The sequence below is a fragment of the Crinia signifera genome, chromosome 2 (genome assembly GCF_055691185.1).
Source record: "Crinia signifera chromosome 2, ASM5569118v1, whole genome shotgun sequence".
Taxonomy (NCBI): Eukaryota; Metazoa; Chordata; class Amphibia; order Anura; family Myobatrachidae; genus Crinia; species Crinia signifera.
The window spans coordinates 218365910-218390076 of record NC_139218.1 but is presented as its reverse complement, the minus strand read 5'-3'; the positions used below and the strand labels follow the sequence as shown (position 1 = coordinate 218390076).

Genomic DNA, 24167 nt, shown 5'->3' with positions numbered 1-24167 from the left:
GCCCGGGGTACTCAACAGAGTTAGTATAGGGTTCGCTGTGGCCGTCCTAACCGGCGGTCCCGGCTGTGGGCTCACGCCTAACTTCCCATTCCCGGTTCCAGGTTACCATCACCCTGTGCCTAACGGCAAGCGTAACACTGGTGGTGGTACCAGAGAGAATGGAGTTGGCCACTGCCAGGAACCTGCACTTAAGGGAGCACCCTGACAATCTCAATAGCCTCTGGTGCACCAGCCACTGACATTAAACAGCGCTGCTCAGCGTCAAGATAAATCATTTTCTCGGTGGTAGAAGGAGCCTGCTGCTCATCTCCTGTATGAATACTCCATCCCACATGCCACCACCATCACTAGTGCTATTTAGGGGGAGCAGTGTGGGGACTCAAGAGAAACAGGTGAGACTGAAGAAAGGACTGACAGGGGATAGTGCCAGGGCAGTGACAGAGTGCATGAGTACAGGAAGGCACACACCAGGCTCAGGCATGACATTAAGTTCAGTATTTGGGAAACAGGCTGTGTGCATGCATATATTGACTGTGTCTGTATACATAACAGCTTTAGGGCCAGATGCACTATGCTTCAAAAGTGATAAAAATGGAGAGTGATAAGCAACCAACCAATGTCAGGCAGGAGCTGTTACAAATTACAGCGTTAAAAATGCTGTTCAATCAGTATGTGGATTTGTTTCAAATATTAACTAAGTAAAGAAACTGTTACCATTATTGTTACCATTTCCTTTTTTTGCCATGTCATTTGTTAATCTAAACATTCCTTTTGACAGGTCCCTTTTAAAAGGGACCTGTTTGGCAGGAAGGAGCTATGGCTGTGTCTACACATTGCATTTTAGCAGGATGCAGTCAAACAGGAGTTGTTTAGCAGGATGCTTACTCAAGAGGATATATACACAAGCCTTCTGCATCCTGCTGAATAATATCCCATCCGACTGCATCCTGCTAAAACGCAATGTGTAGGCGCAGCCTTATTTACATCAATTGTACAGTCAATAAGACTCACGCTATGTGTGTAAGAATGGTTATCAGTAACAGATTGAAAGTGCCCAATGCTTACCTCCCAGCATTTCTGAGTTGGGAATCGGGACACCCATGTGGCAAAGCCGTGTCAGGCCCAAATAAGGAGCATGGTCTCACTATATGGGCATGGCTTTGTGGGAATGATGCTCCCGCTAGCCACGCCCCCTGTTTCCATCACTGTGGAGGCATAGATAGCACTCTGTGAGCTGCTACCATGCCCCCAGCACCTCTGTCTCCATGAATAGACACTGTGCACAGGCATCTTTTCAACACTGCTCTTCTCAGGGGGACTCCCAACTGCACCACCACAATGCAAATAATTGTGACAGTTGGGAAATATGCACAATGTAGTATTTTTATTGAATATTTATTGAAATGGCATTTAATATAGACACATAGGGGCAGATGTATGATCCGTCGTTATGGGGGAGAAGGGGTATCAGCGCACGTTATGTGCACTGATACCGCTTCTCCCCCATGTATGACGGCGCCAGGATGCGGTAATAGACAGGGGCGCTATGCGCCCCTGTCCATATCGGCGCTGCTATCAAAATGATAGCAGGCCGAATGTATGAACGGTCAGCATCGCTGACCGTTCCGCACGAAGCCGGGTTTGGCTTCGCCAGCATCAGGCTGGCGAAGCCCTATCTAAACAGCAGGGACAGCGCTGTCCCTGCTGTCAGCTGTGGGCTGCGCTGGGGATCTCGCGTGAACAGCGAGATCCCGCGCATGCCCAGTGCGGCCGGCCGGGGGACAGGAGATAGCGCATCAGTATTAACTGATGCGCTATCTCCAGAAAGGGACATCGCCGGAGGGGGGAGTTAACGCTCCCCCGCTTCGGCAGACAAGATGTTAATACATCTTGTCGATGTCCCTTCCTGCTTCGCCTCGCTATTGAGGCGAAGCAGGAAGTATCATAGCTGCGCTTATCGCGCAGCTATGATACATCTGCCCCCAAATTTCCTACAAAATACATTACAGTAATTGCATTAAATATCCATTTAATGGCTCTAAAAGTACTCTGCATTTGACTAATATGAAGAAATTAAAAAAAAAGAAAAAAATAACAGAAAGTAAAAGAAGTGTAGACATATTTTAAAACTGAAACCAGGCCTGGAATTTAGGGTCAGCTGGCAATCATGTTTAGAAGACAATGACAAATCCCTCAATAGAACGTGAGAAGAGCCACATCATGCCATAGACAGAGGAGTACTAGACATAGAGGCTGATTCAGGCCTGATCGCACAGCCACAATTTCACAGCGGCCAGCGTTCAGCTAGACACCGCCCCACTACAGTGATATTCTGCTTGTCATCACCGTGCAAATGGATGTGCACAGCTGCAAATCTACTCACAGCCATGCGAAAATATTTAAAACCATTTGTAAACCGCTCGCCATTAAATGATTTTTCCGCTGGCACCAGTCATCACCAGAGACTTTCTAGGCGGCTGCAATGAAAACGGCATATCTGGCCTGAAGCTGAAGTCAAACACCCTGCCCTAAAATTCTGGTTCCTACCCACACACATCTACTCCCTGTCAATCACTTTGCATACAGCTAGCAATCAAAACAAGTAGCAGGCTTTCATCCCAGGATGGCTTGCACATGTGTACTATGGGTTGAATGCATGCTCAGTCTAACGATAATCATCCGCCGTGCGAATTTGCAGCCGTGCGATCAGGTCTAAATTACCCCTAAAGTACCGTAGAAGAAAATGTAGAAGGTTCTATAGTGAAGGTCACATAATGCACACAGAACATCATGCAGTAAGTAGCTTGTTAGAGCATCTCATTTACAGTAACACAGAAAACATATTCACACACTGAACAAAGGGCTTAAGATAAAGGCACCAAATTGTCTATAAAGCGTGAATGCAAAGATCTACTTTTAAGGGTTACAATACAAAACTAGCATTATATATGTATATAAACCATTGAAACCATCAAGTACCCATGACAGTAGAAACAGTATAAACACGAACAATGCATATTTAGTATATCTCATGTAAAAATGGCATTTTTACTATTCAAAATAAAATTCTATATATTGCTGGATATGGTGAATTGTTTATAGATCCCTATAACATAAAATCATACCTTTTGGCACACCAATCCTATATAATAAAAGGCTAACGGTGCTCCTCACCTCTATGGGGGAATTCAAGTGTTTTGTGAGTCTGCTGTCACTAGATGCCGCCGGACGGAGCAATTGAAGTGCTGCTCCGTTTGGGCACACACAGCCGCTGGCGCTGACATTACTGTCACATTGTTAACTAGTATGACACAAACTGCTTTTAATATGTGTTTCATACCAAGAACAATGCATGGCCCATTTGTGGTGTCCCTGGCATGTGTTTACTTTCTATAACAAAGTTTTACAAAGGACAGTTAAAGCTAGGCAGCACAGAAAGTTTGGGTAAAAAATGTAATATATACTCTAAACTTTCGTCATCACTGCTTGCGTACAACTATGCCTGACATTACAGGCAAACCACTAAACAGGGAACCAATCCCAACACATCCCCCGGTTGGACACGAGATGGCTTCCTCAGCAAACATTCTGTGAAAGCTCATGCACAACATGCAATAATCTGTCACATTTCCATTACTATGCTGTCATAATTACAGCTCTTATTAAAACCATAATGAAAACAATGTGTTATGTGAGGCAGTTTTTTTTCCCCTTCCGCTATAATGCCTAAGTATGATCTAGAAGACCTCCTATTTTTCTCCTTACCAGGCACCACAAGAATCAAACCGACCACAAAGCAGTCTTGTGAAAGAACCAGTGATTTCAAACCCAGCATATTGCACACATCACTCTTTAATCTGTGCCTTTTAATCAGTGCTGGCTGACAAATGCCTGTCCTCGGCACATGTACAGTGGTCAGTCAAAATCGCAGAAATAAAAACTATAATTCAGCAAAATAAGTATGTGCACTGAAACTTCGTGGCATGCAAATATATCATTTATGCTTAAATCAAGACAAGCCCACTGGATGAAATAGCAAAAAAACAAAAGAATCAATTACTTACATTTTATTAAAAAGGTTTTGCAAGCAGTTACTAGGCCCAAAGTCAACCAAGATTAATAAAATTAAGGCACCATAAAACAACAACTAAACCATGCTATGTAAGATGATAATAGTATAGTAATGGGAAGTCTTGCGTACTGCAACTTTTGAATTTATAATTATTTCATTTTAAATTAATGTAAATCTTTAATGAGAAGAACTAGTTTTTTTAATTGATTTATCACCATATGATTTAATAGATTTTGTAAATTAAATACAATACAAAGTATATTTTTTTAAATAAGTGCTGATTAAGAGGCCATTTTATTAAAATATGTTTGATCCTTCCCTCTCCTTCGCACTGTTACACCATTGTCCCCTGTTAGTCCAAATACATAGTAAATACATGATTGTCACATCTTCATTGCAATGAGAGCAGCTCTGGCCCAATACTGGAAGAGATATGACCCCCGGGCCCTACCGTACAGTATGAAATGGAAACCTTTTGTTTTGTTTGGGAGAAAACTATTTTTAAGCACAATTTATTATGTAATTGTTGGTTCAACGCAGTGATGCTAAGGTGAGTAGTTTATACTGGAATGGAGCAGTAAAAGACAATTAACTCTTAGCAGGGCCAGTCTGAAGTGAACAGCATAAACTGGTGTACAAAAGCGGGTATCATTTTAAACAGATTACCAAAAACTAATTATTTATCTAATTAAATTTATTTTCCAAGTGCTCAGTTATAACTAGCTCAAAGTAGCAATACTTTGTATAATAAAACAATAAAGAAATAAATACATACATAATGTTTTACTTTGTGAGGAAGCCATTTTGGGAAGTGCCACATGGTGAAACAATAAATAGCTAACAACAAGTCTTGTCATGTTATAATAAAAAAATCCATAAACTCTTAAACTCAGTACATAGTAGATGACCCACAGGACCACCGATATTGTGAACAGTATCGGCAGTCCCGTGGGTGGACGATATTGTTCATATACAATGAATTACATCATTTAGTGACATCACCGGATCCCTGCTTCTGAGAAATATAAGATTGCATTACACCCAACCCTCATAGGATATATGTGCTCTCTGGACATATAGGGGTATATTTTCTCAAGGTTCTAAAAATGAAAACAGTTGATGTTGCCACAGCAACCAGTTTTTATTTTGCCTATAATTTCTGTATTAAATCCTAGAAAATAATAGCATCTGATTGGTTGCTTCTTTAATTTTTAGAACTTTTTTTTTTATTTTTAGTCCTATATCACATTATAATTGATGTAGGAAGGTTCCACCACAGCCATTCAGCCTTTCTTATATACATACTGTAGAAGCTTTAGTAGGATGCTTATTTGTTGGAAAATGATACTATTATAAGAAATATTTGAAAATGATTCACTGTGATTATGTACAATAAGGTGCCTCCATCAAACCTTCTTCCTCCAAGCAAAATGCAAAAGGTGGGTTATAGCCAGAGCTAATAGAACATTCATCATAAGCATGCTGGGGATGGATTCAGAACTTACCAAGGAGCTTTTATGGAAAAACATCCTGCTCCAAACAGGTAAGGTCTTCATGTGGGAGGGGAAAAGGCAAACATATTAGATAGAAAAAACTCATCAACGTACATTACAGAAATCATGCTCTTGTGCTCAGAATACATATTTCAGTTATTGATTTGCAGCATCCAAGCACCAATACATTCAACTTCATACACCCATCATTCATCTATTGTAATAACATCAGTGGTGCAGAGAGCTTTGACATCTAAGAGCAAAACTCTATGTCCAAAGTTCCCCCCTTCCACTCCCCCCCTCCTCCAAACAATCTACATCTCCATTTGGACATCAAATGACATAGCTTTTGGAAATAACACTCTTTCATGTGAGATTGTAAGGAGTCTAGAGATGTTAAGGAGTTATCATCATACGTATGCCAGCATATGCCAGGTAACCCCAGTCTTGTCTCGCTATTATACTTAGCTGTGTCGGCTGCATGGCTGATGAGTTTCTGGCTGTCTGCCCTGGGAGACAGTGGGTTGGCATTTTGGGGCATCATAGGTAGGCCACAATAACATCATTATAGCCAGGGCTATTTTTGTGCAGGCTCCAGCAGGAACTGTGGCCCTTATTCTAGTTCACTCTTTCTGACAAAATATTTCTTAGATGGACAAAACCATGTGCACTGCAGGTGAGGCAGGTGTAAAACCCCACCCAAATCTAATTATCTCTGCACAAGTAACACCTGCCTCACCTGCAGTGCACATGGTTTTGTCCATCTAAGAAATATTTTGTCAGAAAGAGTGAACTAGAATAAGGGCAACAGTTCCTGCTGGAGCCTGCACAAAAATAGCCCTGATTATAGCCATGCACCCCACTTCGCAATGCTGGCATTGTACAGTGTGTGTGTGTGTGGGGGGATGCAATGATTAATTCAGTGTGAATCAAGTCATCGGCTACTTGAACAGCCATCTTTATTCGGTAAGTGGACGGTTAGGTAACAGTTCCAAGAGGCATGCCCACTTTTTCATGTCGCCGGGATCACCACCTAACCTCTGGAAGCTCCCTGGCTATTCCTGGAGAGCAGGCAAGTATGGCAGGCACTCCCCTGAATCACGTCTATGGTGGCAGCTAGCCCAGTGGTGTAACTATAGCAACGCAGCCCCCGCCACCGCGGGGGGGGGGGGCACTGTGCATATGGGGCGCCGTGTGCTGCGGTGCTATAGTTACACCTCCCCCCAATCCCCCGCAGGCTTACCTATTTCGCTGGTCCCGGCGGCTCCGTTCTTCTGCTGAGGACCACCACAAAATGGCCGCCCCATACAGCAGACAGAAACTGTCTGCGAAAGGTAAGGCTGCGGGGGATTGGGGGGGTTTGCATGGGTGGCGCCCAAAACTTAGCTAAGCCGCTGAGCTAGCCAATGGCATGGGCATCTTCTTACTACTCATGCAAATCTCAGGACATGCTTTAGTGGATTAATATATGGATTCCACACAAAAAATGAATGAGTGAACAATGGAGGTTATTCTGGTTGGTTTGCAAAAGCAAATTCCTTCTTAAATGGACAAAACCATGTGGACTGCAGGTGGGGCTAATATAACATGTGCAGAGGGAGTTACATTTGGGTGAGTTGTTTTGTTTCTGTGCAGTAAATACTGGTTGCTTTATTCTTACATTGCAATTTAGATTTCAGTTATAACACACTCCACCCAAATCTAACTCTCTCTGCACATGTTACATCAGCCCCACCTGCAGCGCACATGGTTTTGTCCATTAAAGAAGGAATTTGTTTTTGGAAACCAACCATAAAAAAACACCAATGTGTAAAACTAGCTTGAACAGAACTTTTAAATTTTTTTGCGAAAAATGTAAAAATGCCATGCCACAGTATACACAAAAGCCCACAGAAATAAACTTACGGTATCAGAATATCAAAGGAAATGGGAGGGAAAATAACGATTTTGTTTTTTCAGGTCAACTGGAAATTAGAGATTTGTGCAACTGTTTTGGTAATTAAAAGTTCATTACAAAAGTTATTACTAGCTAAATTAACCTATCGCTACAGGTATATGGAGTATGCATATCAGGTGCAGCCCACCAAATACATTGTGATTTATAGGTCTATATATTAATATGTGTCGATTTAAAATCTAACACTGAAATGTTCAGCATCCAATTATACTGGCTGACACTAATAAGGGGACTGTTAACCCTTAGCCAGCCAGTATTGGGATATTCTGATTGCTGGACCACACATACAAAGTCCCATGCACAAAAAAAGGAATAGACAAAAAGTAACATAAAATTTAGGTTGGAAGAGTTTTAGATTTGTGGAAAAAATGGTTTACTTTCAGAATTTTTTTAATTTAAAGACCCTCAACCGGAGAAGGTACTTTGCGCAATACGTGTAATGCAATAATCGTTCTTGATTAGTCTTAGCAAAGAAAAGTTATCTATGGAGATGGCTGAATATTAGACCTTTTTGCGATGGAATTCCTTTCTATCAATACATACAGAACATTAAGAATAATACTCAACATCAAACATACTAGAACTGTGTTACTGAACCGAGAAAACTGTAGGTTGTGACAACATTGTGGAGGGCAATCATATTCTATGTCATATCATATATCATACGTCAGTCACTGGGCATTCCCTCAACCAAGCTAGGTTGAGCACAGCCCTGATTGGATGTAGCTGTCTCCATGAACAAGCATGGACTTGTGGTTCCCCAAGTGCCTGCATGCAAGGGAAGCTTGCTGGGACTTGTAGTTCCACAGCACAAACCAATGTTAGAGTAAATTTCTATTTTTGACCACAAAATAATAAGCCTGGTGTCCACCACCCTGGAAGGGTTAAAGCCTGGGGAGGGAGATCCCTTTATTGGGAGGACCCCCGCTTTACCAGGTACCCCATCCAGGGCTGACCAGCTTGGATCACACCTTTACTATTGCACATTCCCATTGCGTACGGCATATGCAATATGGGGCTATGTAAAAAAATTGCACCTTATTACATCTCGCCCAAGATCTGGACATTAGATGATCACAGGTGATTACCAGACCATAGCTGTTAAAGAGGGATCATTATTTTAAAGATAATTTATGCGTAATTATGTGCGTGATTGTCTGCTGCCCATATACAGACAATGTCTATCTTCTCTACCGCAGGGTAAGATTGGGCCTGATTATTTTTTTGAGTAAAGCAAAAAAGTAAGCAGTTGGGGAAAACCATGCTGCACTGCAGGTGGGGTAGAAGTAAGATGTGCAGAGAGATTTAGATTTGTCGAGGTGTGTTCAAACTGATATCTAAAACTATAGCTGTCTAACATATGTGGACTACATGCAAAAGCAGACAGTATTTATTCCTTGGATAGCAAGGTCTATCCTCCCTATCGATTGTATGCTTGCGAGCAGGGCCTTCCTACCTCTATGTATGTAAGTTATTGCTTAGTTGAGTTCTATTATTTTTGTTCCATTTGCAAAACAAAATGAAATATGCTATCCTATATAAGAAACTGTTAATATTATTATTTTATATTATTAATTTAAATTATTTTTTATTAACAATAATAATAATAATAATATTAATGGATCATCAACATGTTTGTTCATAGATAGGGAACTGTCCTATGGTCGTATAGACAGAAATTAAATTAATTTGGCACAGTGTGAATGTAGTATGATGACAGTATGATCTAGGTTATTACGATTGCGGATTAGGAATGGTCATGTAGTAACACCTCACAAGTGTAAGTGTATTAAATACTAATAGTTAGACATATGTGTTATGGCTTACTATACTGTATGTCCCAAGATGTAAAAAAAATATCAAAATAAGAAAATAAAGACGCTACACTGTATTAATTAATTGTTAGAGATATGTGGGCAAATGAAATGAGCAAATGTACCCTTTTTAAAATAAGAATATGATGTATACTTGCCAACATTTAAATTCAATTCTCTAGGGAAAGCCCAATGATGCGGTCTGGGCAATTCATGTCATTAGGCTCCCATATCGGTAAAATGCTGGTGTTTGCATAGGGGATGGGGATAAAAGTGCGGGATTACAATAGAATAGCATCATTAGGACCTGCACCCTCCCATTGGACCAAGGAGTCAAAGTATTTATCTCCTCCACTCTGCCCACTCCACTAGACCTAACATGCAATTGAATTACTAGCTTAGTTGGCAGGCTAATCAGAGTATGTCAATCGTGTGTATATTTTGCATAGTATGGTGTATATAGCTGCTAGGTCTAGGAGTAAAAATCTGTATGTATCATTGGTATTGTCTATTTTTAAGTAAAAGAAAACATGATCCATACAATATACACATACAAGTGGATAAGTACACAAGTCTATTGTAGAAGTAATGGTTTCTTAAGAAAGGTATGTAATGAAAGTCATTAACTTAGCATGTGAATGGACTTATAGAAATATGGTGGCAAGCAATTAAGAGATTCAGAATTACTTTAAGATTAACCAGATTTTGGGCCCAATTCAGGTTGGCTCGGTAAGCTGCAGACATCGACTGCCCCATACCCATGGGAACGGCCAGTATTTTCATGGGACAACTCAAAAACGCCATCTAACAGGGCTACCTGCCCTGTCAGGGCTCGAATTCACCCTGTTCCGAATGAATGTGAATTAGGCCCATTGTGAGCATCAGTTAAATACAACACAATAACCACTCACCTCTTTTTCTCTAATATTTAGTTGAGGTTTAAGACAACAAAAAATATTCAGTAACAAAGACACACACATATTTTTTTTTTATAGAGATGTGCCGGTTGCAGCCCTTCCCCCTCTCAATTCTTTCTGAGGGCTGGCTAATGATGTGGTGGAGCTGGATTGGGGTGTCGGACCCGCTATTTTCCCTCATGGGGGTCCACGACCCCCATAGAGGGCGAAAAGAATAGGTGGCTCGCGTAGCGAGCCACCGTCCCCTGCAGCCTGGCGAGCGCAGCGAGTCCGCAAGGGGCTTTTTTTGCGTTCACCATGCTGTCTGACACCTGGCAGTCGGGATCCCATACCACACCCCTGGATTGGACATGAAAATAAGGTATTTCCGACTTCACTTCCTGATAGCCAGTGCAAATGAAGGCAGGGGCTGTACAAGGAATATACAAGTGCACAAACTTCACAAAAGGTGCACATTTATGTACAGTACTACACTAAAGCTAGCATCACATAGTAATGTAAAGTACATTTTCATATCGTCAAGGATAAGTAACATTTTTCACCGGTTGCTTTGAATATGAAATATTACTAGCTATATTACAAAAGTGCCTTTGACAGCACATAATACATATCATCCCACTGCATGAGCTGTCTGAACGTCTGTTCTGTGCACTGGGCAAAATGGCTGCACACAAATGACAAGGCAGCCCTTTCCAGAATTGACAGGGCCAGATGGCTCTTTATGACAATCAACATCCAATGTCACAATCAATGCGATCTAGATAAAATGTAGTATTACAAATATTATGATGGTCAAAGCTGCCATTTACCAAGAAAAACTAAAACACAGTTATCCTATATTACATTTAGGTTTATTTAAATTTTATTACACTTATGAACAGCAAGTACATGTTGTACACAGCATGGAGAATAACAATTATTGTACATTTCCCAACAGCTAGAGAGAATGAATTCTACCATACAGTGCATCTAAGCAGATATCTGTAATGATACAGAAACCTTCACAAGTGAAAGTGTTACAGTTAAATGGCTAATCATATAAATAAAATCATATGCATTTTGTAAACAGGACAGTTAAAGAACAAACCGACAATGGCAGGTATTCAATGCCGGTGCGAGCGGCCGGCGAGGGGGTTAAACTGCGAGGATCACAGAAAACCAGTGATCCTCGCAGTTTAACCCCCGCGCCGGCCGCCCGCACTATGCAACGTTCCGGGGGAATCCTCGCAGTCACAGAACTGCGAGGATTCCCCTAAACTGCGAGAGCCGAGGCTAGTGCAGCAAACTCGCTGTAATTAGCCTCGATTCTCGCAGATTTTGGAGGCACATTCGCAAATTCCCCCTCGCTCAAAAAACGGAGCGAGGGGGAATTTGTGTATGAGGGGGGTCAGTTGAATACTGACAGGGTGAGCGGTGACTGCGAGCAAAAAGTCCTGCTCGCGGTCACCGCTCGCCCACGGCATTGAATATATGCCATTGTATTTGAAATGCAAGAAAGCTGGCAATAGTATTACTGAGCAAAGTGAAATAACAAAATGGAATGAAAGATAAAGAAAGGAGTTTGGATTGAGAGAATAAACTAAATTAGCAAGTACAGTATTACATGGATTTAATGGTCAGATGTAAATTTCATATAGTTTGTATAGGGATCAACATTAACTACTGAACTGAAGAGGGTCAAAGAAAAAACTCTCAGGACCAAACAGAAACACTGTAAAACCATCAAGTCTTGACACTGCCTCCCCCCAGGACACTGCCGGCCCCGGGCCGGACGCAGGCACGTCCACATAATACGGAACCATCCCGTGAAAATCAGAAAAGTTAGGAGGTATGCAGGACTGATGCAGCAAACCAGAGTACCTCTGTGCAGTACCAAACTACTAAATATATAAGGAATCAAAACCCATTTCGCTCATTGGCAGTTTTCTGTACTTTTGCAGGACAGGTCTTAAGCCACACAATTTGCCATTCAAATGAAGCCAAATTTAAAAATATCGTTTTAATTGATCAGCAATACTGTAGTTTTAAGAACTTATATAACAAAAAAACCTAAGTAGCATTAAACGTGCCAATGGCAATGACATCACTAAAGCGCACCCCTCCCTACTCATACAGCCCAGCCTATTTGACACATTTGGACAAATGGGGGTGTATTCAATGCTCTGACGGAGTTGAATACTCTGACGGCGAGCTATGATGCTGAGCAGCGCCGATAGCTTGCCGTCAGAGTATTCAATGGCCTCCCCTTCACTCGCCGTTTCAACTCGCTGGTTCTTTACAGCGAGGTGGAAATGGCGAGTGCAGCCATCAAAACAGCGGGGCAAACCTCATCATTTAAGGGGATCCTCACCGTCCTCTAATGGCGAGGATTCTGTCAAAACATTAAATACGGCGAGGGGGGATGGACTGCGAGGGTGGCCTGCCTCGTTGTACAAACCCCCCTCGCCACCACATTGAATACACCCCATGGTATTCATTCAGTGGGGTGTGTAGCTGGACATATAGTGGCAATTTAATCCCAATTTGTCCTCCTGAAATGTTTAGCGTTATGATACCTTACATTTTCAGAAATATTGTCCCCACTATTTAATACTAACATTCTAGATAGCACAACATTTCTAGAACTGTATGCAAAACATATAGGTTTTTTCTGTAATTCTTAAAATATTGAATCTTAAAAATACTTAAAACTTTGTATGTGGACACGCGCAAACACTGTACATATAGTAAACAAGAAATCTCAGCAGGACAGGCTGTCAAATTAAAAGGTTTAAGACAGGACTTTTTCTCTCAAAAGAAACCTAGTACTTAACATCCACTTACAGGGACAAAGAGACGGCCCCCCTTTATATATTTCTAATTTGTGGCAAATTGTATCTTTGCATGAAGAGAAACTATGCCATAAAAGAGATGGATGAGGGTTGGCAGATCCAAGATGCAATTGCGTTTAAAGAAAAAAATTGCAGCCATACAGATCAACAAAAAAACATAAAAAATATGTTAATGGAGTATTCAGTTTTCCACTTTCCTGCACAGTTTTTGAAACAAAAAGGTGTACTGGGACTTTTGAATCACCCTGTACATCATACCCTAGAGTTGTTATAAAACCCCATTACCAATATTAGTATTTTACATTACCCTAGCTCCTTAATAAATACTGTGTGCTAGATTTGTATTTCAAAATAATGTATATTTACATGGTATTTTGTATTTCTATAGACTAAGGGCCATTTCCTATTAGAAGCAGTAATTTACCGTTGCTGATATAAATTCACCAGGACTTTACTCCTAGCCCCAATGCAGCGTGCTGATTGCACATTGACTGAATTTATCAGGGATTATGCTTTGTGTTTCCCAGGCTTGCATATCAAAATCTGCAATAAGCAGCCCTTCTATGTTGCGATAACACATGGGGCCATAAAATTGTCCTGGATACAATGTGTTTTTGCCGCCGAAAATTTGAATTTTTTTTTTGGGGGGGGGGGGGGGATATAAAAAGGGCTTTAATATGATAGAACTAAAAGCACAAATTTAGCCCATTATTTTCATCCCAAAAAATTAACAGGGCTAATGCCCTTACTCTGGTCTGCACGGGCCAGAATATTAGCAAGGGCATCGATGGTGGGCTCATGCGCTGGGTCATGTCTAAACGCCAGGTGCGTGCATCCATGGCGAATAGATTGTTCGCTGGACAAACGCACCCAAGTGTGGGGGCGGAGAGTGGCATCGGTGGCAGGCCGGCCCATGGGAACATCCGGCGTTTTATGGGCAGTCTTATGACGCGAGTGCAGGGGGGGACGGGCAGCTGACATCACTGGATGGCAGCTGACATCACTGGATGTCAGCTGCCCGCCCACTTCCCTCAGAGTGCACACGTACATCTAAGGTTTCTCTGAGCAACTTTAGATGTGCGTGTGCCTTCCACATCATTCGATGGTCGGCGACCATCGAATGATGTGGGTGTTCCCCCGCAGGTTGCGAATGGATGTTTATGTGGCCAGGCCACCATTTGCAAGGCAGGGGTTTGCAAATTCACAGCCTTGCGAATCAACCAGAATAAACCCCTAAGTGTGTGTCTTGCCCAATTTATTTATCTAATGTACTTCTGTATTGCAGTCTCCACTGCTACAGGGGCAACTGCTCTGTCCTGTGATTATCATAACTAAAGGTAACACCAGTTCAAATTAGAATTTATCAAGCACCATCATGATTCCACAAGGAAATGGAAAAAAACATACAGTTCCCAAACCAAAAATAAATATAGTTTAAATCACATTTCATGAGTATTTTTGCATCCTTCGGATTTAGCTTTCTTTAAATAAAAACATGTAATAGGATTACATGAAACAGTCTCGTGGTTTGAATGAACATAAGTTATTAAAAGAAGCAGCTTGTTTTTAATTATGGTGTCTACGTTTATGACATGGTAAGCAATACTATCCTAGTCGAAATGTCACCCTTCAATGACCTCAGCAATGCAATCCTAGAAGATAACCCCATAAATCAATCAACGCTCTCTGTGGTTAAGCCCCTCTATACCAGCTTCCTTCCAGATACCCCAACCTGGACATCTCAAGGAATCAACATCCAGGCTGCTATGCAAAACGGAAACTTCTCCTTTCACTTTTAGTAATTGAAAGCCATATGCAACAAGACCAACAGTACATTCATTCATAGCCATATTCCAAAGTCATGTACTGCGTCTAAATTCTATTCTTTCTTAAAGATTACTCACTCCTTAAAATCCTGCTTTCCTGTCTTGCTAACCTAAGAACTTGTGTGAAAAATGAGATTCTCACAGAGTATTTATACATATACAGTATACTTACTCAAGCTCCACATTCTCCAGTCTCTCTCTACACTGCATTTTAGAAATGTTGGAAAATTGTTGTGCTTTTCGGTGGTGAGAATGCCACACTAATACCATAGTCTTTGGACCTGGGATATTGCCAGGGCTTGCAGCTCAAGCCAGGTCTTAGCAATGTATGACCCTACCTGGTTTGAATGTCCTGGGTCCACCACCCTACTTGGTAAAAGGGATATTCCCATGACCGATTTAGGTCACGTGTAGCATGAATGGTGCTACCAGGGTTTTTAGACCCAGGTTGTGCTGAAATAACTTGACTGCATGTACAACTGACCTCACCTGCAGTCACCAGGGCACAACTCACACTGAATGCCAGGGGTCCCTTAGCTGAAGCCGCATTCAAAAACCCAGGCCAGAGACATGTCAGAGCAATGGCTAATGTTTGAAAGGGGTATTAAATTAATGCATATATCTATACACTTTCCATTTGTGTTTATTATTATTATTTGTTTTGGCTCTTTGACTCTCATACACAGTACAATTGCTGGGTGCGATGAGATGCATGCTCCCGTCACACATCTCATCACACAGCTCAAAAAAGCATGTGTTACACACAGGGGCGTAGCGAGGGTGGAGCTTGCGGAGCGCAAGCTCCGGGCACTGAATAGTAGCAGGGCACCCGGCACCAAACTCTGGATGCTGCCCACCCGTCTGCATCAAAGGCGGAGAGTCTCTGTCTGAGAGCATTACAGAGACCCTGCGCCCCGGCCACTGCCAGAGGAAAGACGCTAAAGGGCCTGCGTCTGTCACACTGAGTATTATGCATGTAAACAGCACTACAGGGTGCATTATGTGAAAGTGGCACTAAAATGCCATGGGGGTGTGCAAAATGTATAATTACGCCATTTGATGTATAGCGTTACCCTAAAGCATTATTGTGTGTAGCATAATGTGTATTGAGTATTACGGTGTGGCATAAAAGTGAATTAAGCATTATGATGTGTGGCATGTGCAATGGGCATTAAGGTGTGTGGCGTAAAGTTACTTAAGCATTACAGTATGTGGCATAATGTCTACTAGGCATTACGGTGTGGGTAATAATGTGTAATGAGCTCATCTCATCGCATTGCGAAACCTATGCAATGCTATCTAGTACCAATTGTATACAATAATTGTATAGTGTATAGGCACCTTAAAACAGTTCTTCGGTCTCAAGTGATTTCTAGTATTGTTATAAGTAATTTTTCGTCCTTTTTAAACTAAAAGATTCTGGCATACATTAACTGGTGCCTCAAAAGAAAATGTCAAACAGATATAAAGTATGTTTGGAACAAATAGTACATAAGATGGGAAAAATTAAAACCATAAGATCTTAACCCACAAGATCACAATCTTCCTATTTTCTTTCTTCTTATATGAAGAGAGCTATGTATGCATCACTTTATTTTTAACTGAGTTAAAGTTCAGAAAGTGGGACATTCTCATAAGTTTACTAACTGTTAAATACTGTACATTGTTGTACAAATGCAGTGGGCTGGTTTTTGGGTATACATTTTTCCGGCATAAAATGAAATCCACATAATGCCCATTTTTAAGATCTGTTTTCTATGAAAGCATATGTACTATAATAGGGTTTTCCTGTTAAGAATAATTGCTAAGATAAGATACATTTTGAAAGGGCGTGAGTAATCACGCTTTGGGCTTCTGCCCCAACCAGTGATGTCACGCGATGGGGTGAAGGCCGAAGTATGGAAAGCTGAAAGGACACTTCAGGCAGTTCTACACACTGCAGGGTGTGTGCACAGAGCACTGTAGCTGTACAATTAGCCACAGGGTGCTGTTCCAAGCACCCAGCTAGCCAGATGCAGGGGCAGATGGACAAGAGGGGTGCCACCCCCAAGGCCCTGAGCACCAGGCCAAGGTGCCACTCACACATTATTGCCCTGTAGACAATGTGAATTGTTAGTATGTGTCACAGCCCCAATGGTTGCTGCCCAGAAGCAGCATTGTTTCTGCCCTATTAAGATACTCGTAAGGGTCCAGCATGCTCTGGCAGTCTGATAGCATGCTGTTTGCATGACCACAGTAATCACAGAGTGGTTGTGCCTGCAGGCTCTTCACATTACTCTCCTTAGTGTCAGCTGACCAGTCTCTAACCAATTCCATGCAGCCTAAGTGTCGGCTGACCCTTCCAGCCAATCCAGTGTCATCTACAGACATAAATCTCCCAGTTCTCTAAGACACAGGTTGCCAGCACCATAAGTCACAAAGCTCATTGTGTGAGCTTTAAGCTCCTCTGGGTATCCAATTACTACTTTGTAGTCCTACGAGTTTCTAGATGTAACTGCATTTCCATCTACACTGCCTGGGAATCACCTAGTGTCATCATTCTAATTATGCCTGGTCAGTGCTATAGTGTCCTTATTCCTGTTCCAGCCCAGTCAGCACTACAATCCCATTGCAGAACACCATTGGTTCAAGTCCCATAATCTTCACTATCAGTTCAAGTGAGATAGTACTCACCATCAGTTCCAGTCCAACAATACACGCCATCTGCTCTAGTGTAATACTTTGTAACCATCGGTTTCAGTCCAATAATACTTACCATCTGTTCCAATCACTACTCCTGATTTCAGTTATTCCAGTTTCTAGCCTCAGCCTATGTGACCCAGTTTGGTGGACAAATTTGGACTGCCGGGTACAGCGAAACCCAAATCCCCTTGCGGGAATCCCTGGAGAAGACCACTGGTGAGCTAAGACTCTGCACCCCTGTTCTGGGTCTAGGTTAGTCAAAGGTGCTAGTCAGATTCTGGCTAATCCATCCATCATTCCACAATGTCTCACATGTATTATGAGGAGGAACTGCATCAAACCTTCCAGTCTCCAGCTACAGGCAGCTCTGACATAGGTCCAGAGACATCCACACCTCAAATCCAGAGAGTAGAAGGCTGATGCTAAGAGTGATCATCTGTTTGCAGAACATATTCTACTTTCATATAAGAGGTATCACATACCAGATTCAAGTCTGCTGGAACGGGTTCTGGGTTAGGTGGCTAGAAGCTCGGAGGTCTAATATAATCACTGCTCTTCAACTGGATTCAGAGACATAGAGAGAGTGTGTGTACTGTGGGAGCTGAACTGTGATTTTAGTGATTAGTGAGGACTGGTTGTTAGCAGACAGAGGTACTGGAGATGCACCTGCAAGCCGGTAATAAAGGTCCGCCTCTCAATTGAATGATTAGTTTGAATAGAGACTCTAGTAACCAATTTTGCAAAGGTGGATAATGGAGTCATTGAACAATAGCAAAATCTGTTGTGACAATGGGAAAGCAGAAGTTTGAGAGATTGGATAAGCTGGGTAATACTCTGAGGTCTTCTGTATTTTGAAGAAAGGTATTGTAATATAGCTATTGGCTAGTAGAAGCTAGGAGAGAGGATATGAATCTGGAATGAGACTATTGCTCTAGCATTGGACTGATGGTCAAGGAAGCCTTGAGAATTGTGTGTCACTGATAGGTTGCTGTTGTCATCTGATGGAGGAATACGGTCAGTTGACATGATCCAGGATCGGACTGTCCGTGTATCTGTTCCTTAAACAAAGATAAACTAGAATCCTGACCTCCAGGACAAGTGGCAAGGGTAAGTTACAAGACAAGCTACTTAGAACATGAGAGAAGTCAGGATTATGACATCATGTACAATTGATGTTTATCGTAATGCGTATACAATTTTGCATTTGAATTTCTTATGTGTTCTGGTGAGTTATCAAACAGTTTAAAAACTAATTTGCCAGGTATATGAGCTTACATCAAGTCAATAGTCCTATTAGGCATAATGGATAACATTTATGCATAGTAAGTTTGGCAAACTGTTACTGTAACTCTGCCTACTTATTTAGAGAAGCATCTCCCATCTAACATGTCAACCATTTAAAAAAGAAAAGAAAATTAGCCTTTTAAGAGGAAATATATAAGCAGCCCAAAGTCACTACAGATGGGGGATGCCTAAGTTTCGGTCCCAATAGACAAAAAACACCAGCTACCAGTGGACCTGCAGTGGTCTTTTTTCAACAGGTCCAATAAAGCCATAATTACATGATGTGCCCATCACAGCATGTTTGTGGTAACACGTTAGCCACATAGATAAACTCATCATTGCAGCTCTTTTAAGGAATGAGGCTGCTGATATTTGCGATGTAATAAGATACATTACATACAATTACACACAAGCTCCTATACCATTGGTATCATGCACCAAACATAAAAAAGAATATTGAAATTTGTAGAAGATGCTGACAAGCATACACTGCAGTAGGATCGGTTTCCTTATTTGGTGGCACTGTACTGTACTGTACTGTATATTTTCAGATTTATGGAAGGAAATGAAACACTTCATAACCTTGATATTATGTATTGATGTTCCTGTCTCTCCAGGTTCTTTCTTCTCCTATTGGATTTTCCAAGTTATACATGCCAACAGATCTCACTAAAGTTTCATCTTGCTTCATCTAGTACATAGTATGCCTATACAGTACTTCCTCCATTTGCAATATCCTACATACTCACCGGTTTCACATAGGACAGGGTATTTCAATGAGCTTTGTTCTATTGCTTTCAAGCCAGAGTTCCATGTGTAGTATCATAATTCATAGAAATTATCCCTTGCTCAGAACAAGAGTATTGTGTCACTTGCTTAGAACTTGCTGTCCATAAATACCATGGTTGCTACATTCCCTTATGTGCAAAATTGATTAAACAGCAATTTAATCCTGTAAACCACTGGATTATTCAGCGTTATCAAAAGTCACTGGAAGAAACCTTTTTGTATGTTGCCCTCATCATAAAATATTCATCATACAATTTTTCCTTAAATATACGAAGAGGCACTGAAAGAGATAGTTACAAGATCTGATGACGATCCTCTGTTTTCACAAATGTCCATGAGGACTGTAATCTGGTCAAATTCATTAAGCTACGAATAGAACTACAATACCACATTATTTATAATTTAGGATATTTACTAAAGATCAAAGATGGGAGAGTTAGGTGAAATAACAGCATAAAACATGGGTAGATATGGGTATATAACCAAATACACCATTGGCCAAACTCAATGGAACATGGAAATTAACCTATATTCATATCTGCAAACACACCCATGAATTGATCAAACTCAGAGTACTGTAAATGCAGATTTCAAATAAACATCCCACTCAGCAGTGTGTTTAGAGAGATCAGTAAGATCCGAACCATGCATCATTGTGTAAATGTTTAGAAACAGTTAATTAGTTGAAAAACAAAGTGAGTGGGGTCCCCCCATAAGCATAATTAGCTCTGGGCTCCATAAGCCGGTCCTACTTTAAAAGATGTAGGTGAAAAATGAGTAGGGTTCCCCTGTATTTAAAGAGCCAGCACCAGGATCTTGGACCTTTCATGATTCCAGAAGAGTGCCGCCAGAAGAGAAAGGTTTTCTGGCAATGCAAGGTCAGTGGTTGGCTGCAGAGGGTCAGAGACTTTTCTCCAGAACTCCGTCTTCCATTTGACAGGCGCGATAGGGAACTTCCAACTAGCGTGGCTTAACAACAGACAGAAACCAAGCAGAACTTCATGCAATATGTGGGGCAAACTGTGACACTAAGTAATAACCAAGCTTTAATAAATGTATTTTATTTTACTATTTCTCTGCAACCAAATATTTATGTTGCGGGTGTGGTAGCAGTAATTTTAACAAAAAATAATATTGGAAGCTTTCTTCTTTTTGTTATTCTGGGGGAAATTTACTAAAGGAAATTTGTAAAAAAATAGGTGTATTTGTATCCAGAAATACACTTATTTTTGACATTTACTATCCCGAAAATACGGCAATTCGTATTCGTATTGATGTGCTATCAATATGAATATTAATTGCCGTATTTTCGGGATAGTAAATGTCAAAAATAAGTGTATTTCTAAATACAAATACACCTATTTTTTACAAATTTCCTTTAGTAAATTTCCCCCTCTACCTCTAACTGCCTTTTCTGCCATCTCCAACGGGATGTCCCAACCCAACCCACGTGCTGCCTCTGAGCAATCAATGTGTCCCCAAACATCTTTTTCTTTTACAGCTTAGACAATTCCTCCTTTGTAACATATTGCAGATTTGCCCCTTGTTCACCAGCCATGGTCCGAATGCTTATCACCATGCTTTTGGACTACTGATATACCCTCATTTATGATCTTTTCCTCTTCTCTCTTCAATCCAAGCAAAATGCAATAGTGCTGCCAATATTCCTAATCTACAATCCATTCACTTCAAGTTGCTTCCCTTCACATATACAACCTCATTACTAGATACACACAACTTTTCTCCATTTCTCTGCCGATGATTTAAGCCTCTCCTCCCCTCCCCTTCGATCAGTATCACCTTCATGATTTTCTCCTGAGTTGCTTGCTTTCTATGGAACTCCCTGCCTCTTATGGCTAGCTTTTACATCAAGATACAATCTTTGAAGTACCATATATACTCGCGTATAAGCCTACTTTTTCAGAACATTTTTTATGCTGAAAAAGCCCGCCCTCGGCTTATACTCGAGTGAGGGTCCCACTTGAGTCAATAAGTTTTCCCAGTTTTTTGTTGTAAAATTAGGTGCCTCCGCTTATATTCGGGTCGACTTATACTTGAGTATATACGGTAGTCCACCAAAACCCACCACCACCTTCTAGATTACTCCAAATGACTTCCTCTGCATTGCCCACTTGCTATGCTTACCTGTGCTCCATTGCTCCTACTCTCTCTACCAGCACCACACATTTACATAACCTGGAATGATTACCATAATTTACCTCTCATGTGTATCCCCACTCTGTCAACCATGCTTCTCCCTAATATGTTTTAAATTGCAACTTTATTTAGCTGGTGTGAATGTGTTATGTTCCACTTATAAAATGGTAATTGCTTTGTACAACCCATCCTTGAATCTAAACCGCACATCTCGTTATAATGCTTAGTTATGTATTTGTATGTTGACTACCCGATGCTGTGGAATATGAGGCGACAAAGAAATAACCAATGACAAAGAGGATGACATGTATTTTCAACATATACTGTAAACATACTTTGCACAATGAAACCTTGTATAGGTTTAGGGAAAGGGGAAGGTGGGAGGGTGAGAATATAACCGCACAGATTAGTGGTAGATATCCACTGTGTAGATTGTCAAATTCGTTGGTAAGATCTTATGAAAACTGACATTAACCTTAATTTTAAGGTGTATGGGTCCTGTGCACTATAAGGGAATCCCTCTAAGTGCCTGGTTTAGGACTGTCAGTGGTGCACCCCAGAGTATATACGTAGTATTATGGGGGTTTCCAAGAGAGGAAAAGAGAAAAAAAGAAACTCTGGGTGGGGGCACCCTTACATCATAGATCTATGTATACAGAAACCTGTATTTAAAAGTTAATTGCTTTAATAGGTATGCTCTAAAATGGTGGTGTACCTTGTCCTTGAATATCAATATTAAAATAATGCGCATAGAAAATATATGGATGATAAAAGGGGGCTGGTATTGCCTTCGGCAGGAAACAGCAACTTGTCACAGTGTGATCCTCATATTTCCCCGTTCCTACCAATATTATGGTAAAGAAGGTAGTGGGAATATAATCATGGGTCACGATTTTGTATAAAATTTGAGACAAGTGCTTGTATTAAGCCAGGAAACAGGGGCCGCCCTTCAGCAGTAAATCTCCTATATATAATTGCTGCTTTAGAATAAGCAAGGAGTTTGCTCGCAATACAATTGTCAGAGGATACTGTTACAAGTGTAGGTAAGATGGAAACAAATGTATCCGCTGGACAAGTCCAGCGGTTACCTCTCTGCCGGCTTGTCTGTGTCCGGGTCTTGTGGATGCGTGCTGGCGTGCTGGCGTCCCCGCTTGGCGTCTGTTCCCTGCTTGAGAAGCCCGGTCACGTGGTGCACCACGTGTACCGGGAAGGTCCCGACGTACGTTTCTCTTGCGCTTGGTCACGTGACCAAGCGCAAGAGAAACGTACGTCGGGACCTTCCCGGTACACGTGGTGCACCACGTGACCGGGCTTCTCAAGCAGGGAACAGACGCCAAGCGGGGACGCCAGCACGCCAGCACGCATCCACAAGACCCGGACACAGACAAGCCGGCAGAGAGGTAACCGCTGGACTTGTCCAGCGGATACATTTGTTTCCATCTTACCTACACTTGTAACAGTATCCTCTGACAATTGTATTGCGAGCAAACTCCTTGCTTATTCTAAAGCAGCAATTATATATAGGAGATTTACTGCTGAAGGGCGGCCCCTGTTTCCTGGCTTAATACAAGCACTTGTCTCAAATTTTATACAAAATCGTGACCCATGATTATATTCCCACTACCTTCTTTACCATAATATTGGTAGGAACGGGGAAATATGAGGATCACACTGTGACAAGTTGCTGTTTCCTGCCGAAGGCAATACCAGCCCCCTTTTATCATCCATATATTTTCTATGCGCATTATTTTAATATTGATATTCAAGGACAAGGTACACCACCATTTTAGAGCATACCTATTAAAGCAATTAACTTTTAAATACAGGTTTCTGTATACATAGATCTATGATGTAAGGGTGCCCCCACCCAGAGTTTCTTTTTTTCTCTTTTCCTCTCTTGGAAACCCCCATAATACAATGAAACCTTGCACAGCTTATAATGATAATACAAGTGAACACAATGCGTAATGCTTTCTGTTTTTCCCTATGATTCAATCGAGAAATAATCAAATAAAACTATCTAATTAGATATTTTGAAGTGACAAGCCATCAAAGAGCTCTGCAGTTTCTTCATGCAGATCGCGGCACAATTACAGGGTTAAGCAGCTGCTTTGAAAAAAAAAGTGCTGTGTTTCCTTCCAGCACTGCTCAAAGGTGCTGACCAAGTAGGTGTAAATACATCTGTCTTTTGCCATTTGTACTAATGCATGCCTCCTACACTTCTCAGTGCACAGCAGATGGTCTCTGTCCTGTCTAAATATTACAGTGTACAGACATCCATTGCTATATGTTTGTAGAAATATGGGGGCAGATGTTAAATATGTTAAGCACATGCTTTGCCCCCT

The 24167-nt window shown here is 41.3% G+C and overlaps 1 protein-coding gene across 4 annotated transcripts in view; it reads right to left on the bottom strand.

Annotated features, from left to right (window-relative positions):
- The window catches only part of BCAS3 (BCAS3 microtubule associated cell migration factor), a 1098472-nt gene that overhangs the window by 587538 nt on the left and 486767 nt on the right, over positions 1–24167 (bottom strand). For 2 of the 4 annotated variants that reach the window (XM_083173740.1, XM_083173742.1), the window contains exon 17: positions 5578–5622. The exons of the other annotated variants lie outside the window; for them this stretch is intronic. In XM_083173740.1, the coding sequence (XP_083029866.1) occupies positions 5578–5622 (45 nt within the window). The remainder of the gene's footprint in view (positions 1–5577; positions 5623–24167) is intronic. 4 annotated transcript variants of the gene reach the window in all.